Raw genomic sequence first — 15,519 nt, 5'->3', positions numbered from 1 at the left:
TGTCTAGAACAGCACCCAGGGCTGGCATTAACACTGTTGCGATCACAAGACGGCAACAGAACAAGTTTCATGTAAGAGGGCACTGACCACGCAGTTTTTATATTAAAATAATAAAGGAAACTCTGACACTGTGATTGTTCAGCTATTATGCATTTGATTAGACATGCATTTGTCTAATCTTCGTGCTTGTGGCTTCAGACGCCCAGCAGACAATTCTTCGAAGCATCTTCATCGCTGTTCGGCAACACTTTGCACTCAGGAAGGCCAACTTAGGAAGGCATAGGTTTATTAGAACAAAGTAGGGCACATTGACTAGTGGCGGCCGATAATCGGCTCACTCACCACTATATCAATCATATTGTGTTTGATTATCTCAGTATAAAGCACAATGTTTCCATTTTTCCCATTATCTCGTAACATGTTTCACTCGGTTGTCAGTCCCTTTAACCCTTTCAATGTCGAGTTTTTTCGAAGATGACACACCCCCAGTGTCAGGGTATTTCTTTCCGATATTCTAAAACGGGTGCATTTTTTGTTTTTTTGTTGAGGAAGGAAAGAAATGACAGGGCTAATGGCAGATGCTCTCTTGGTGGGGTCTTCACATTTCTACCTGACAGAATGTATTTTATAGGAACATGGTGGGACAGAATTGCAGAAACATATCAATACGTCAGTGACACTGAAAGGGTTAAAGGGACCCCTCACCAGGTTTGGGCATTGCAATGAGTAAAGTGTTGTGCCTAGATCATGTGGCAACAGTCGTGTTTGAAAAGTATTACATCTATGTTTGCCACAGAAACAGGTAAAGATTCTAATGATAGCCCCACGCACCCTTCTTTTTAAAGGAGCCCCTCTCCTTGCCAGCAAAGGTGACATCACAACTCTCACATCTGCATCACATATGCCACCTACAGTGTGGAAATTGCCAGCAGTAGCACGAAACGTAGGGGTTTCTGTAAAATGCAGAGGGCACAAAACTGCCACAGAAAACATGCCACCGCTCAACAGGAAAAGAAATAAGAGAGGAAGCAAAATGTAGGCATGGAGGTAGTAAAATAAACACCATGCGGGCCCTTGGCTTCGATGCTGGAGATGGCAGGAGAGTAATGTTGCTTGCGGATGCTGGTCAAGGCAATGGGAGAGAGCGTCTGCTTAGGGAGGGTGGTTTGCCCCCACATCATTGCCTTGCCATCTATCCATTATTAACCCTTTTTAATATTTCTTGTGGTAGAACACTCCCTTAATAGTGCCCTACTACTTCTAGTGTATAACTGAAATTTCCGAGTAGATCTGGCCAGAGGCTCTTTAGGGTTGGGGCACATAATTGCCAGGAAATAATGACATATACTGTAAAACTGTCTATTTTCATGCGCTCTTAATGTATACAAATTTCACAATTGGGAAATGCCAGCAAATTTAAGGGCATATTCAAAAATTAATTATTGAGACGATGCTGAAAGCCGAAAAAAGAGTATTTTGCAGGCTAGTACTGCTGACTGTACCCCTTAAAACATTGCGCATTTGATTTACTTGGCCGCGTAAGCTTGCATTATGTCAGTCCCCTCGAATGCTGTGCAGGAGATCTTTGGCTAATCAAAGTACCATACTTCGATGAGCCAGGCTGCGTGCAGTGGCTTCATCACAAGGGCCTTTAAAGGCGCTCTGTTATCTGCCATACTTCAGTGGCATTGCAATGGCGTCAATATATGAATTTGGCCTTCATTTCACGCTTGGACATGCTGTTAAAGTGCACATCTAGGGGCTGCAGAATTGAGCCATAAAGAAAGCACAAGCCGGAAATTTCAAAGCATAGTAGCTGTAAATATGCCAAATGTTCCCGATTCGTCAACTATTGGTGCCACAAAATTATAGAGTTTTACAGTACTGTTTCAACCACTGGGGATTGTTTGCTACCAGTTTGAACAGGTGATCTAATTTCTGCAAGGCTCACTTGTCATGTGAGGCTAGCATGTATGTCATGGAAACAGATTTGTGCAAGCGTTATGGATTGGCAGCAGACACTCACTTTGTCTATTGGTCAGTCTGTCCATTGTTGTAATCGCACCGCTGGCGCGAGTTGTTGGGAACTCGGCGCTGACGCCCATTGTTGCACCTGGGTCGCAAGCCCCAAGGGTAGCGTTGGCCTGGCGGCCTGGGGTACAACTGGAAGCATCCGAAGGTCCCGGCAAAGCATGAGTCGACTGGTAACAACAAAACAACTTGTTTATTCTAACATCGCAAAGAGTTGGCGGTCAGGTTGACCGAAGTAGAGAGACGGGAGTGCACTTTACTCAACAGAAGAAATCGGAGCCCTCCTTTGGCGTCCGGGGGCAGCTGCTTTTATACTCTCGCAGTTGAGGGCAAGAAGGAACCCCTCTATAGACGAGCACGTGACGGTGCCGCTCGGGCACAATGGGGAGGAGAAGGTGGCTCACACGTCGTGTCGGCGCCTGTCGGGCACAATGGGGAGGAGAAGGTGGAGCAGCCGTCGTGTCGGCGCCTGTCAGACCCCCTCGCTTCACAGTTGTTGGGAGCTCCTCTCCCCGGCTGCCGCGCTTCGACAAGCGTGGGCACCAATATGCACATACACTCACACACGCACATGAAGACACGTGGCATTGGAACATGCCTGGACGCGCTTGGCAGGGAGGCGTAGCGGCGGCGCCGAACGGGCCAAAATGTCTGCCGCTTTGAACGAAGCCCCGGCGTCCGTGTCATCCGCACCGGCTTTACCGCGCGTCGTAGGCGAAACGTAACACCATCCATCGCTCTGTCCTGTCTGTTTGGGTGGGAGTGTGGGTGGGTGTGTGAATGTGCATGTGTTTAATCTGACATCAGTGGGTCCTTTTGGTTCCTGTGCACCAGGGCAGCCGCAATATCACAAAAGGGAGTTTTATGTTGTGCTCTGAGATAGATGTTGTTTCCTGTTGCTGCAGACTTTTGATGAATGCGTCGCCAAGAAAGGGGTGGACTGTGCTGAAGAGCGGCTGTGGCTTCAAGTGCCATTCTTCTGTGGCCATGCTGCAAGGTGCTGGTATGTGCTTGGCTGATATTCATGTGACTACTTCATTAAATCATTTACACGAAGTTTCAGTACTTTAAGGGAAGCTGTAGTATTACCCATGATTATTAATCTGTTAATGTTATTATGGGACAACTTCAAATTATATTGTTATAATATGCTGCTTCACTTCCTTCATTGGCATGCACAGTACCATATGTAACAATTCCACGAGTAAGTATAGTAAGTTGTTTTGTATACATTTAATTGCTGATCCACACTGTGGTTGTTTACTTTAATGTGTGTTTTACTGGCCTGAGCATTTGAGAAAAATTGTGTGCATGTGAGGAAGATACAGAAGTGTGGAAAAATAAATTAATTTAGTAAGAATATCCAAAACTGAACTAGAAGAGAGGAGCATATAGTGCGAGACAGCTGTTAAACCTCGACGGTTTATTTAGCAGGTCACGCGCTGAAGATGATGACGCTGGCAATGATGATGAATATATACAGATGAAGAAGATGAAGGAGTAATATAACACTCACAAAATTTCCCCCGCGCGTGGAAGCGCCAACCTGGCCGCTGGTTATGACGGCAAAGGCCGTATGAAAGGCTTTAAACGCGGAACGTGCACAATCTTTGTGGCACAGCAGCGGCCGTCTGAAGGCGGAACAACTGGAGGGACACGATAGTTAACTGGCAAAGTCTGTTGCCGAACAATGCAGGGCCCGATAAAATGGGACTGAAATTTCTCGCATAAGCCAGGAGGGCGAACTGGGGTCCACAGCAACACTTCGTCTCCAGGGTAGAATGAAACGACACTGTGGGATGCATCATAGCGAGTTTTGCGGTCTTGTTGACTGGCGTCGGTGTTGAGGCGGACCCATTTGCGACACTGGGCAATGCGCGAAATGAACTGCTCACACATTGAAGTGGACAAGGGCATGGGGACACCGAAGAAAGAAACGTTCGAGGATAGTGATCGATTGACGACCATACACAAGAAAAAAGGGCGAGTACCCCGTAGTGCATTGGACGGCCTTGTTGTATGCGAAAGTGACGAATGGTAGAATGACATCCCAATTGGTGTGGTCAGGGTTGATGTACATTGATATCATGTCGGACAGTGTGCAATGAAAGCACTCTATGAGACCATTAGTTTGAGGGTGGTAGCTGGAAGTCGTTTTATGGATGGTATTGGACGCACGGGAACATCGTCGAGAAGTTTAGACAGAAGGGTCCTGCTGCAGTCACTCAAAAGGACATGTGGGGCTCTGTGCCGTAAAAAGATGGCTTCCAAGAAAAAGGCTGCAACCTCTACTACAGATCCCGAAGATAGTGCGGCTGTTTCAGCGTACCGTGTCAAGTGGTCTACAGCTGTGATGATCCAGCGTTTACCGCCAGTGGATAAGGGTAGCGGTCCATAGAGGTCGACACAAACAACTGCGAAAAGAGCTTCAGGACCCGGGACAGGTTGGAGCAGTCCAGCCGGAGGTGAGGTCAGTTGTTTGCGCTGTTGGCAGAGCGAACAGGAAGCCACGTATTTCGCTACACTGGTTGCAAGCACAGGCCAAGAAAAGCGGCTGTGAATTCGCTCATAGGTTTTATGGAAACCAAAGTGACTGGCAGTGGGATCGTTGTGAAAGGTGTCCGGTATCTGGGCCCGAAGTGATCGGAGAACGACAGGAACCCAACGGCGTCCTTCGGGATGAAACACATACCGGTATAACATCGAATTTTCGATCTTGAAGTTCTTCAACTGCCGATGGAGCCGAGCTTTAGGTGTGCGAGATGATCTGCAAATACGTTCCATAACAGAGTGGCAGTATGAGTCACTACGTTGGCAAGATGCAAACGTATGAGAATGGCTGGATGGGAGCCTGTCGAGAGCTGCGAGCGAAGGGAATGCCGACGACACGTCCTGCGGTTCACTCACAGAAGGTGGTAAGCAAGCAGCGTTTGAAGACGGTGGTAGGGGGCAACGAGAGAGCATCGGCATCCTGGTGTTTCTTTGCAGACTTGTAGGTAACTTCGAAGTCATATTCTAGTAAACGAAGTATCCAACGGCTGAGACGTCCTGTTAAATTCTTTAGCATTGCCAACCAGCACAAGGCGTGATGATCAGTAACGACCGTAAAGTGGCGGCCGTGCAGATAAGGCCGAAATTTTTGGACGGACCAAACAACGGCGAGACACTCTTACGCAGTAATCGTACAATTTTTCGCGGCAGCTGTTAGCGTGCGACTTGCGTATGCAACCACATGTTCTTCGGAATTTTGCTGACGTTGCAGAACAGCGCTGATACCGTGGCCGCTGGCGTCGGTATGTAGAAGAGTGGGTGCGGTGTTGTCGAAATGACAAAGCACAGGTTCAGACCTGAGGGCACGCTTGAGCGCATCAAAACCAGTTTGGCATTCGTCCGACCGTACGTAGGGAGATCCAGAAGGAAGGAGTTGATGGATCGGTGCTGCAATGGTGGCAAAGTTACATATGAAGTGCTGGAAATGCGAAGCTAGGCCAAGGAAGCTACGCAAGGCTTTGGCGCGTTGAGGCCTTGGGAAGTGGAGTACAGCAGTAATCTTATCGGGGTCAGGTGGAAGGTCCTCCTTGCCGGTAAGGTGTCCGAGTACTTTAATGGTTTTGCTGGTGAAGTGGCACTTTTGTTGTATTCAGTTGAAGGCCAGCAGCTGAGAGGCATGTCAGGACTTCGTCAAGGTGCTGCAAGTGCTGATGGAAGGTCAACGAAAGTATGATGATGTCGTCAAGGTAGCATAAGCAAGTCTTCCACTTTAGGCCCCATAGTACAGTGTCAATCATCCGCTCAAATGTGGCGGGAGCATCACACAGGCCAAAGGCATTATGTTAAATTCGTAGTCCATCGGGTGTTGCAAAGACAGTTTTTTCCTTGTCTGCTTCGTAAATGGGGATCTGCCAGTAACCGGAGCGTAGATCAAGGCGGGAGAAATACTCCACACCTTGTAATGAATCTAACGCATCATCGATTCGGGGCAGTGGATATACATCTTTGTAGGTTATTTTGTTCAAGGCACGGTAGTCTACGCAAAATCGCACTGAGCTGTCTTTCTTACGCACCAAAACGACAGGTGACAACCAGGGGCTTGAGGAAAAAGATTATGCTACGTTTCAGCATGTCGGCAACGTGGGTATCGATGATATAGCCGCCAGCGCACGATGGAAGTTACATCTGTGTGTATGCGATGAGCCGTCGCAGAAGTCTGTCCCAGAAGAGGAGAGTGGGCGTCGAAGGAGTCTTTATGCTTGGATAACAACGCCAGTAACTCCCCCGTCGGCTGTGGCGTTGGATCGATGCTGATGGCACTAGCGAGAACAGAAGCAGGGACCGGATCTATAACTGTGGGTGGTTGTGAAACAGCAGTAGTCGAGGTAAGCACAGAGACAGGCTGAGTGTCCAAGACGCACATGACAGCAGAGCCTTTAAGAAGCAGTACTGGCACAGTGGTTGTGTTGAGTACAGCCAGAGTGGCCGTGCCGTTGGTGAAGCGAAGAAGGCCGGGTGCCAGAGCAATCCCTTTGGATAGGCAACATGCTGACGGGACAACTAAAACGTCACTATCGGTGATGTCAGAGTTGACTACAAGGAGTTGTTCGCGGCCAGGTGGCACCATACAATGGCCAGCAGTTCATAAGCGAAGGCGCGGTTCGTACACATCGTCGGTATTACCGGCCTCTGTCAAGTTAAGGAGGCGTTGACGTCATGAGAGGAAAGCAGACGCCAAAGAGAGAAAGTCCCACCCTAGTATAAGCATGTGAGCACAGGAAATCAACACTGCGAACTGGATATGGTGGCGTATCCCATCGATCGAAGCTCGAACGGTGCATTGTGCCGATGGCCGAATAACAACATTATTTGCACCACGAAGAAGAGCTCCATCTTAAGGTGTAGTAACTTTGCATAGACGAGAGCACAAGTCAGCGTGAATGGTAGAAATAGCTGCTCCCGTATCAATCAGTGCTAGAACTGGTACACCTTCTACACACACGAATAAAGTATTGGCCGGGCACGCTGGAGGAATTGTAGTCTGTGCGAGCCATGCAGCTTTCCCTCCAAAAACTGCACCATCTAGTTTTCCAGTCGCTAGTCAGGAGTGCGGGTGGCCGGTTGCAGGGGTGATGTCGAGCGTCGGAGACGGGAGGGCGAGCGGCGGCACCCTGGACGGTAGTTGCGAGGTGCTTCAGGAGGTGGAGAGAGTGAGCGTGGGGAAAGCCAGCGCTGGTAGGGGCTCTGAGGAAGCAACGGGTCTCTCATAAACATCGTAGCCACGGCGTTCGTCCTGTTGTCGGCTTTGGCAAAAGACGCTATATGTGCCCGCGAATACCGCAATAATAACAAATGGGGCGGGGCGTAAGCCGGGTAGTGTAAAATGCTGAGGCCGGAGGACAGGATGCTAGAGTCGCCAGGTGGTTGGGGGCAGTAGCAGGAGCAGTAGGAGCTGTCTGAACAAATGCTGGTTGCATAGCCGCAACCTGAGCATGCGGGGTCAGCAGCAAAGGAGGGGCACAGCTTGCAGCGCAGGTCATGTAGGACAGCTCCTCTTTGATGATGTCACGCAGGCCAGGAACCAAAGGTTGGAGCTGGAGAACGGAAGGACTGAGCAGGCCACACGCTTGGAGCTCTTCGCGAATGAGAGTCAGAATCAGCATACGCAGGGCTGTATCCGAGGGAGGAGGCGTGTCACATACGACAGATTGTAAACGGATGGCCTGCCGTGCGTTCAGGTGTTGGCAAGTCGCGATCACATAGTTAACGGTATTCGGATTCTTGATCACCAGTGCGTTGAACGCGACGTGGGAAATGCTCTTTAGGATACGACAAGCACGATCAGATGCCGTCATGGTGGCGTCAACATGGCGACAAAGGGCGAGGACATCCTCGATATAAGACCTCTATGTTTCCCTGGGAAGTTGCATGTGTCCATCAAGCTTTTTCTTGGTGATTTCAGAGCTGACATTGGGGGCGCTGAAAATCTGCCGAAGCTGGTATTTGAGTGCTGTCCAGTCGGGCAAGGTGCTCTCATGGTTAAGAAGCCAAGTCCTGGCAACGTCAGTGAGGTAGAATGCGACGTTGCGAAACTTGTGCATATCATCCCACCGGTTAGACTCACTCATGCGGTCAAAATTGTCCAGCCACTCCTGAACGCCATCCCTACGAAGGCCAGCGAACATGGTGGGATCGCGCTGCCGCGTGCTGATGGTCCATGAAGGAACGGACGGTGGGGCAGAGACAGTGATGCCGGAGGCTCGTGGTGGATTTTCTTGGGGCATGGTGGCAGAAAGGCAGAGCAAGCGGCGACCTGAACGAAGCTCCAGGGAAACTCGAAGGCGTAGATGACCAAGGGATCGAGAGCAGCATCCACCACTTGCGAGACAGCTGTTAAACCTCGACGGTTTATTTAGCAGGTCGCATGCTGAAGATGATGACGCTGGCCATGATGATGAATATATACAGATGAAGAAGATGGAGTAATATAATGCTCACAATAGTATTATAGCCAAGAGGCTGAGCAGTTACTACTTAAAGTCATGGTTGTCTCTGCTATTATTTACTTATGCGCTTTTTCAAGGAACGGGGTCAGTGCATTAATGAGTGCCAGCACACAAAATGTGCATAAGAATAAAATGTGACATAAGGAGATGGTGTGGAAAATGGCAGCCTTTTGGTTGGTGAATCAGGAATATCAATCAAGACAGGACCATGGTTCCAGTCTCTGGTAATATTAGTCACAAAGACCTGTGATACTTGTCAATTCTACTGGGGGTAGGTTTGTAGCTGTTGCAAATGATAAAGGAAATTTTTATTAATGTTCATCACTGTTCCTGAAGTCAAAATGTGTAAAACCACCCTAGCTGCATAACCATTTTGTTGTTTTCACTCACTGAAGTGGATGAACCAAGCGCTGTCTCATTATCGTCCAGGATTCCGGGGAACCCGTGGGCCTTGGAGCAGGCAAAGCACAATCTTCTGAACCATTATTTCCTTGTCGGGCTGACAGAACAGCTGCGGGAATTTGTGGTCATGCTTGAGGCATCTTTTCCCCGTATATTCAAGGGAGCCACTGACAAGTTTGTAACAGGTAGGTCAGAATAAGGAGCCTGGCACTCATGGCTTTGTTGGTTGAGAACATCGTTTAATCACCGAGTCACAATTTAAAGTCTGTGGGCAGTCATCCCAAATTTTGCTCTTGCTGTTTGTTGTAGGTCTTTCAACTGTGTCTCAAGTTTGCGTAGATAACTTTTTCAGATGCCCCCCCCCCCCCCCCTCCTTTTTTGCTTTACCTTATCATTTAACTTACTCTTCCCCTGGCTTCTTGCTTTTGTGTTACCCTCACTGGTGTCCTGCCACATTTTTTTAATCCCTTTTTTTGTGAAGGAAGCCAGTTTGATGGAAAGCACCTTATCACTTTAAAGGGACAATAAATGAAAAAAGTTCGGCAGGTGTTACACTCTTGTAACGCATGAAGGCGAAAGCCTACAACACATTTGGTAATACGTGAAGTTGTACAATAGGGTTTGGACTTCTTTGTAAGACATATTGGTAATGCATTAAGTTTTACAATCATGGCTAGACTTCGTGCAAGACATAATGAGCTGCAGTGGGAAGTACTCGTGTGGCACTAAGGCGACCTCCTCACTAAGGTGCTGCGGCATGCGCTTCTTCCACAGTGGCGTACTTGCGTGGCCATCCTCGCGAGGTGCAAGAAGGTGCACGCTCCTACATCGCTCACTGCTGCCAACCGCCGCCGCAGCCGCCGTTATGACTGTGACGTCAATGCGCAGAGCGCACATGCCCACTGTGCCACAACACCTGGTGCGACAGCAATTACTAAGCTTAACATTCGGCAGACACGACTGCTTACGTGCGGGAATGTGAAAGCGTTATACTGTTTCTAGATCTTGGAACATCATCAACGCGCTCATTTCATACACTCACGACGTTGCACCACCTCCTCCGCACTGTTATGTGTGCCGCCCAATGACACAGGCACTAGTCAGTGAGATGGCTGCCACGTGACGTGTGCAATCAGGCACGCAGTTTCAGGCATCAGTTTTTGACGTGTTTTTACTCTTGACGGCATCCTCCGTTTTTTGTCATGGCACAGTTTCGCCAAGGTCACTGCCAACATAGACACCTAAGGCTTTCGCCTTAATATTGTGTCGAGCTAGATTGAAAGATTAGGCTTCTATAATTCAAAGCAAGAACAGAGCTTTTGTAAGCAATAAAATGATGAAAATGGAATATCAGAGTGGCGCCACCTATTTTGCATTATGGTACCTTTCATGCGACGTCAACACTGGCTGATTCATAGAGAGCGGTAAAAAGGGAGGTGATGTGAGAATTATGTCAGTTTGTCCTTTATATGGTGCAAGCGATTCAAATTGAGGAGCAGCAGGTGACCTTCACTGACAATTTTCTACGTAATCGGTTATATATTGGCATAATGATAGTCAAGAATATTCTATCAATCTAAGTCTGCTTAATGTTTTCCTTTAGTGTGCCTTTAATTATATCTTTATAAAAAGAAGTGGTCGAAGCTATCTGCCTCAGAACACAACTACTAACTTCTTACATTTTGTTCAGGTCCTTTACAGATCAGTAGTCTGAGTAAAGTGAAGCTCCGATTATACGACTTTCTTGGGAGCAGATGAAAGCGTCGTATAACTTGGGCGTTGTATAATTCTCTCAACAAAAATTGTCTATGATAGATGGTTTTGCATGAAAGTTATGAAGAGCTGCAATTTAAGCTATAGGCTAATACAGTAGAACCTTGTTGATATACTCTTGCTACGTATGTTTTCCAGGTGCCAGTGTTCGCAATCGAGAACACCAAAAATGACCCAATAGAGTTACACTTGACTTTTACTGGTTCGTACGTTTTCGGAAAACACAATTTCTTGGCACCAACGTTCAGTACGTCACTTAACTGCAATTGTACGATAGGTTTTCTGGCCGCTAGATCCTGTGTAAACATGAAAGTGCGTGAGGTGCGTGCGATTGATGACAATATATAGGTGCCCGCCCCCGCAGCTTCACCGCAATTCTCACCCACCGGTCTCACGTGAAAATGTCAGCACTCGCTCAGTTTCTCATTTCGGTACCAGCAAACCTTCTCTGGGGTCGTCGCAGGCAGCATTCACAGCTATCACAGCCAGTTCTATTGCTATAAGCATCTTTGCCTATCTGTTGCACAGCATTTGTTGCCATCAGAAGCGTAGCGTACGCTTTTAATAGGCGATAATCGAAATGCACCGCCATTCCTTGCTGCAAACTGCGATAGTATATGTTTTCTGGTCGCTAGATCCCATGTGAACAAGAAAAAGCGCGAGGCGTGCGTGATCTAGAACAGTACACAGCCGCCCGTCTCACATGAAAACAATAGTGCACACAGTTTCTCATTCCAGTACCAGCAAATCTCTGCCGGGTCATCATGAGCCAAATTTGCAGTTATCGCTGCCAAACCTATTGCGATAAGCGTCTTCACCAATCTGTTTTACAGCGCGTGGTGTGTCGTGCCATTGGTAGCGTTCTGTACACATTTAGTAGGCAATAATCCAAATGCGCCGCCATTCCCTGCTGCAGGCGGCGGCATGTGGGCATCCCGTTTCACTTTGGCGGCATCTGGTCTCACCCTTCAGCTCGATTTCGCTTCAGTTTCTCTTCATATTCTTAAAACACTACGCAGTAGGAAAACAACAAATGGGTCTTGGGCCGCTGGAGCACCACCAGCTCGATGCGCGCTGCAACCATCTGTGCGACGCTTCGCATTAACGTAGATGTCAACAATAGTTGAGTGTCAAATTTTCTTAGTTACTTCGGATTGTATGTTTTCCCAGTTAGTACATTTCTTCTCGTGTTTTTTTCAAAAATGTCTGAACGAGGTTCTTCTGTGCTCTGCAAGACCTGGAGACCAAAACCGCATTTTTTTAACATACTGTGTACCTAGATCCACACCCACCAGCATGCTAAAACATTCTTTTCTCATTTACAGACTTCTAAAATGATGGGTCAGTTTCTTATAGATTTTCTTTGAGCCACGCCGCAAGAGTTGTCTTTCAAGCACAGAAACATCTGCAAGGAGGTCACTTCCAGCGTCATCGTGTGCACATATGAATCTCCGAATCCTGTCAGTGCTATGCAGCACTTCCACGATTGTAGGCACAAGCACAGCAGCATCTGTGGCGTCCTCCTGTGAGGTGGCAGCCAGCAATGTCAGCATGATATGTTGACCCGCATGAAACCGGAAACCCAATGACAGACGCGTGAGACGTCTTGTGTGATAGCACGTAAACAAAGCTCTGAAACTGCGTGCTTAAACATGTGTATCCGATATGATCTGCATGCATGCCCATGGCTAATCGGTTCAATCTTCGCACATGCTTTCGGGCTTTCCATACATACTAAGGCGGTATTCTTACATTTACAAGGGACATGTGACAGCGTGCGCTGACTGGACTCACTCATAGCAGACGTCACTTCGTACTTTGTTATTGACAGTGTTTAGAATGCTTCAATATCTATAAACCTAATCATTATAGCTTTAGAGCTGTTAGATTAGCACAAAAAGGAAAGAAAAAGCACCTTCTCGCATGATATAAATCTGCCTTACTGAGAGTTGATAGTACCATGGCGTAGCTGTGTAGCCATGCGCACCAACGCAGGCAGCCAGAGTGTGCAATAACCAAGAGGAGCTGTCCACTGGGATCGCACCGCATTTCAATGCCTATAAGCCATGCCACACCATCTGTGCATGTGTAAGCAAGCAGCTGTGAGCTTGCATGTCTCTGCAAGCGTACGTGTGGTCTGGGCTTTATGCGGAGCAGCATCACTCGATGCCACACAAACCGCAGCCAGCGCACTTTTATTCAGCAAAGTTGAAATAGCTTGTCAGTTTACACTGAACCTTTATCTTTTCAATGTCTGTAAAGAAAAAAAAAAAAAAACAAGTCTACATTGCCTCACTAAATTGAGCAGCGGCACACTGCCAGTTGGTGTGGCCACATTGCCGCAGCAGTCCTTTACCGCTGACACCGTGCTGCATGTATTTTTCCTCCAGTGTGGCTGGAGCTTAAACACATTCATGGCCCGTTAGAATGTTATTCAAGCTAGTGCGCTGGAATATAAAGCTATGAGGTTTATAAATATTATGAAAAGCCCACTCATGTAGTCGTACAATCCAATTCATGTGCAAACACGATCACGATAACCGTAAGTAAATACATTGCCCTGTGCGACATTGGCTGGGAAAAGAAAAGCGTATTATCCTGAAAAAATGTGTCATGCAGAATCATATTAACAAGATTCCACTGTATAAGCTTTGTACTTCGACATCGCCTTTTTGCCCTGTGAAGCGATAATATCCAAAGGGGATCGCATAAAAAGAATACAACCACTATTTGTGCGGATGCAATTTCCATAAGACGGGCAAGTGCATTGTACAGAACAAGCCAAACAAGGCCGAACAAAAATAATTATCCGTTTTCATCGTCTTCTTTCGTGACGCTCGTGCAGTGTGCAGCTGGTCACTCGACAACAAGTGCGAGTTGCACTGCACTCTGTGCTGTTATTACTAATCAAAGCTATTTTATTCGTGGGCAGAAACCTCATCCAACAAACATAGTCCCACAATGTATCTACAGATAAGAATTTGAATGCTTGTCAAAGTAAACAGTGTAACTTATTCCGTAGCAGAATGGTATCCATGCTGTTAGGATGGTCATATGTTTCGTAACTACTCATTGCTACTAAACCGCTGCTTAGAACTACGGTGAGTATGCTGCGGTAAGGTCACATTAGTGAAAAAAATTTTCAGAAATACACAAGTGATCTCTGAGGCATGATTGTAGGGTCAAACATGCGCATGCATCACGCTGGGTACTCCGTCCACCCTAATGCTGCGGAAACTCTGGCTATGCTGACTTCAGTCACTTCAGTACGTCTCAAAAAAACCATCTCCCATGTAGAAGACGCCACGTAATACTAAATAGACCGCGTGAGTGCAAAAACTACCACCAGAAACTGCCGCCGAGCATATACCTGGCATACAACGACGCGCACTCACCCAAGCCAGCTTGCCAACCTACCATAGATGGTGCCACTGCCTAAGCAGTATGGTGGTGTCCATGAAAAAAACAGCTATAGTTGAAACTCGATTTAACGAAGTGATGACCATGCTCGAATTATTTCATTAAATCAGAAAGTTCGTAAAATCGAGGAAGCAATTTTTTGGCCCTTCGAAATCTAAAATTGTAACATAATGACACGCAAAGGGTAGCGCAGCATTGTATTTGCCGCTTATCCATCCATGTGTCGCATAAACCATGAAATAACGAAAGCAACCACTGCCGTCCCTACCGTGGTGTTGAGTTGGTTGTTCCTTGCATGGGTGCGGCATGGAGCCTCATCAAAATAAAGCTAGGGACGTCACCACGGCGCCTAGATATTTTAACACAATAGCTTTAGAGCACACGCTCAAAGAAGAACCAGTCTGTGTCAAAATTAGAAAGAAATTACCGCTTATTTTACTCATTTATTTCAGGAAAAACTTTGTTAAATCAAGTTCATTCAAGTTTGTTTCGTTAATTCTGGTTGATGATAACATTGAACACTGTGGGTACCTGCCGGGGAATGTAAATTTCTTCATTAGATCGGGTTTTGTTAGATCGAGTTATAACCGTATACGCGAATGGGCATTCAGTGAGTGGAGCAGGCGCTGCTGGGAGAAACCACCGAGAAGAAGCGCAATGAGATGGCAACAAAGGGAAGAAGGCGGGCAGCGGTTGAGTGGCGTGAAGAGGGTGAAAGGAAATGAAGGATGAGAGGGCGGTGAATGTGAGGAAAGGAAAGAGAAGGATAGCAGGGAGCCCGGAAACTAATTGGAGCTGTCTACATACGAAGGGTGCGTGGTAGTTTTCACCTTCCTGACGGAGGGCATGGTACCGTGATTGAGCTGCCGGTGCTGAGAGTGAGCTGCCAGAAGTTGGCAGCGCTTCTCATGCGTCTGCTGTTGGGTTCACAGTTTCGCGCCGGTCGTCATATGAAGTAGGACGTGCGTAATCACGCATTGCATAATCGGAAGTTCTTAATGGATTGTTTCCATGTGGAATTTGCCGCGACTGCACTAATCCATCGTAAAACCGGCACATCCCAAAATCGGGGAATGTATGACTGGGGTTCCACTGTAGTATGAGCACATGTGCCTTGCTTACTGCTCCATCATTTATCGAGGTAAGGAGGAATGCCAATGGCGCTCTGCCTCGACACACTGAGCCCCGCGGTAGACGCACGCCTGCCCATCAACCGTGGTCCTGTCTAAGCTCGAGGAAATATTAGATGACAACCACCTGCAGAATTGGAAAGCATTTGTTACGGTTGCAATTACTAACACTTCGAACAGGCCAGTTAACTATAGTTGACCTCAATGAAGGTTCCCTTGAAGACAATAATATGCCAGGTGAAGAAGGGCTTGCGACTTAACAGCTG

General features: G+C 47.4%; 1 protein-coding gene across 2 annotated transcripts in view; it reads left to right on the top strand.

Moving 5' to 3' along the window:
• The window catches only part of Hs2st (Heparan sulfate 2-O-sulfotransferase), a 45,426-nt gene that overhangs the window by 15,021 nt on the left and 14,886 nt on the right, over nucleotides 1-15,519 (top strand). For both annotated transcript variants that reach the window (XM_075685648.1, XM_075685657.1), the window contains exons 5-6: nucleotides 2,937-3,034; nucleotides 8,958-9,115. In XM_075685648.1, the coding sequence (XP_075541763.1) occupies nucleotides 2,937-3,034; nucleotides 8,958-9,115 (256 nt within the window). The remainder of the gene's footprint in view (nucleotides 1-2,936; nucleotides 3,035-8,957; nucleotides 9,116-15,519) is intronic.

This window comes from Dermacentor variabilis, chromosome 1 (assembly GCF_050947875.1).
Source record: "Dermacentor variabilis isolate Ectoservices chromosome 1, ASM5094787v1, whole genome shotgun sequence".
Lineage (NCBI taxonomy): Eukaryota > Metazoa > Arthropoda > Arachnida > Ixodida > Ixodidae > Dermacentor > Dermacentor variabilis.
The sequence above is the reverse complement of the archived record's forward strand: the minus strand, read 5'-3'. Positions and strand labels throughout refer to the sequence as shown.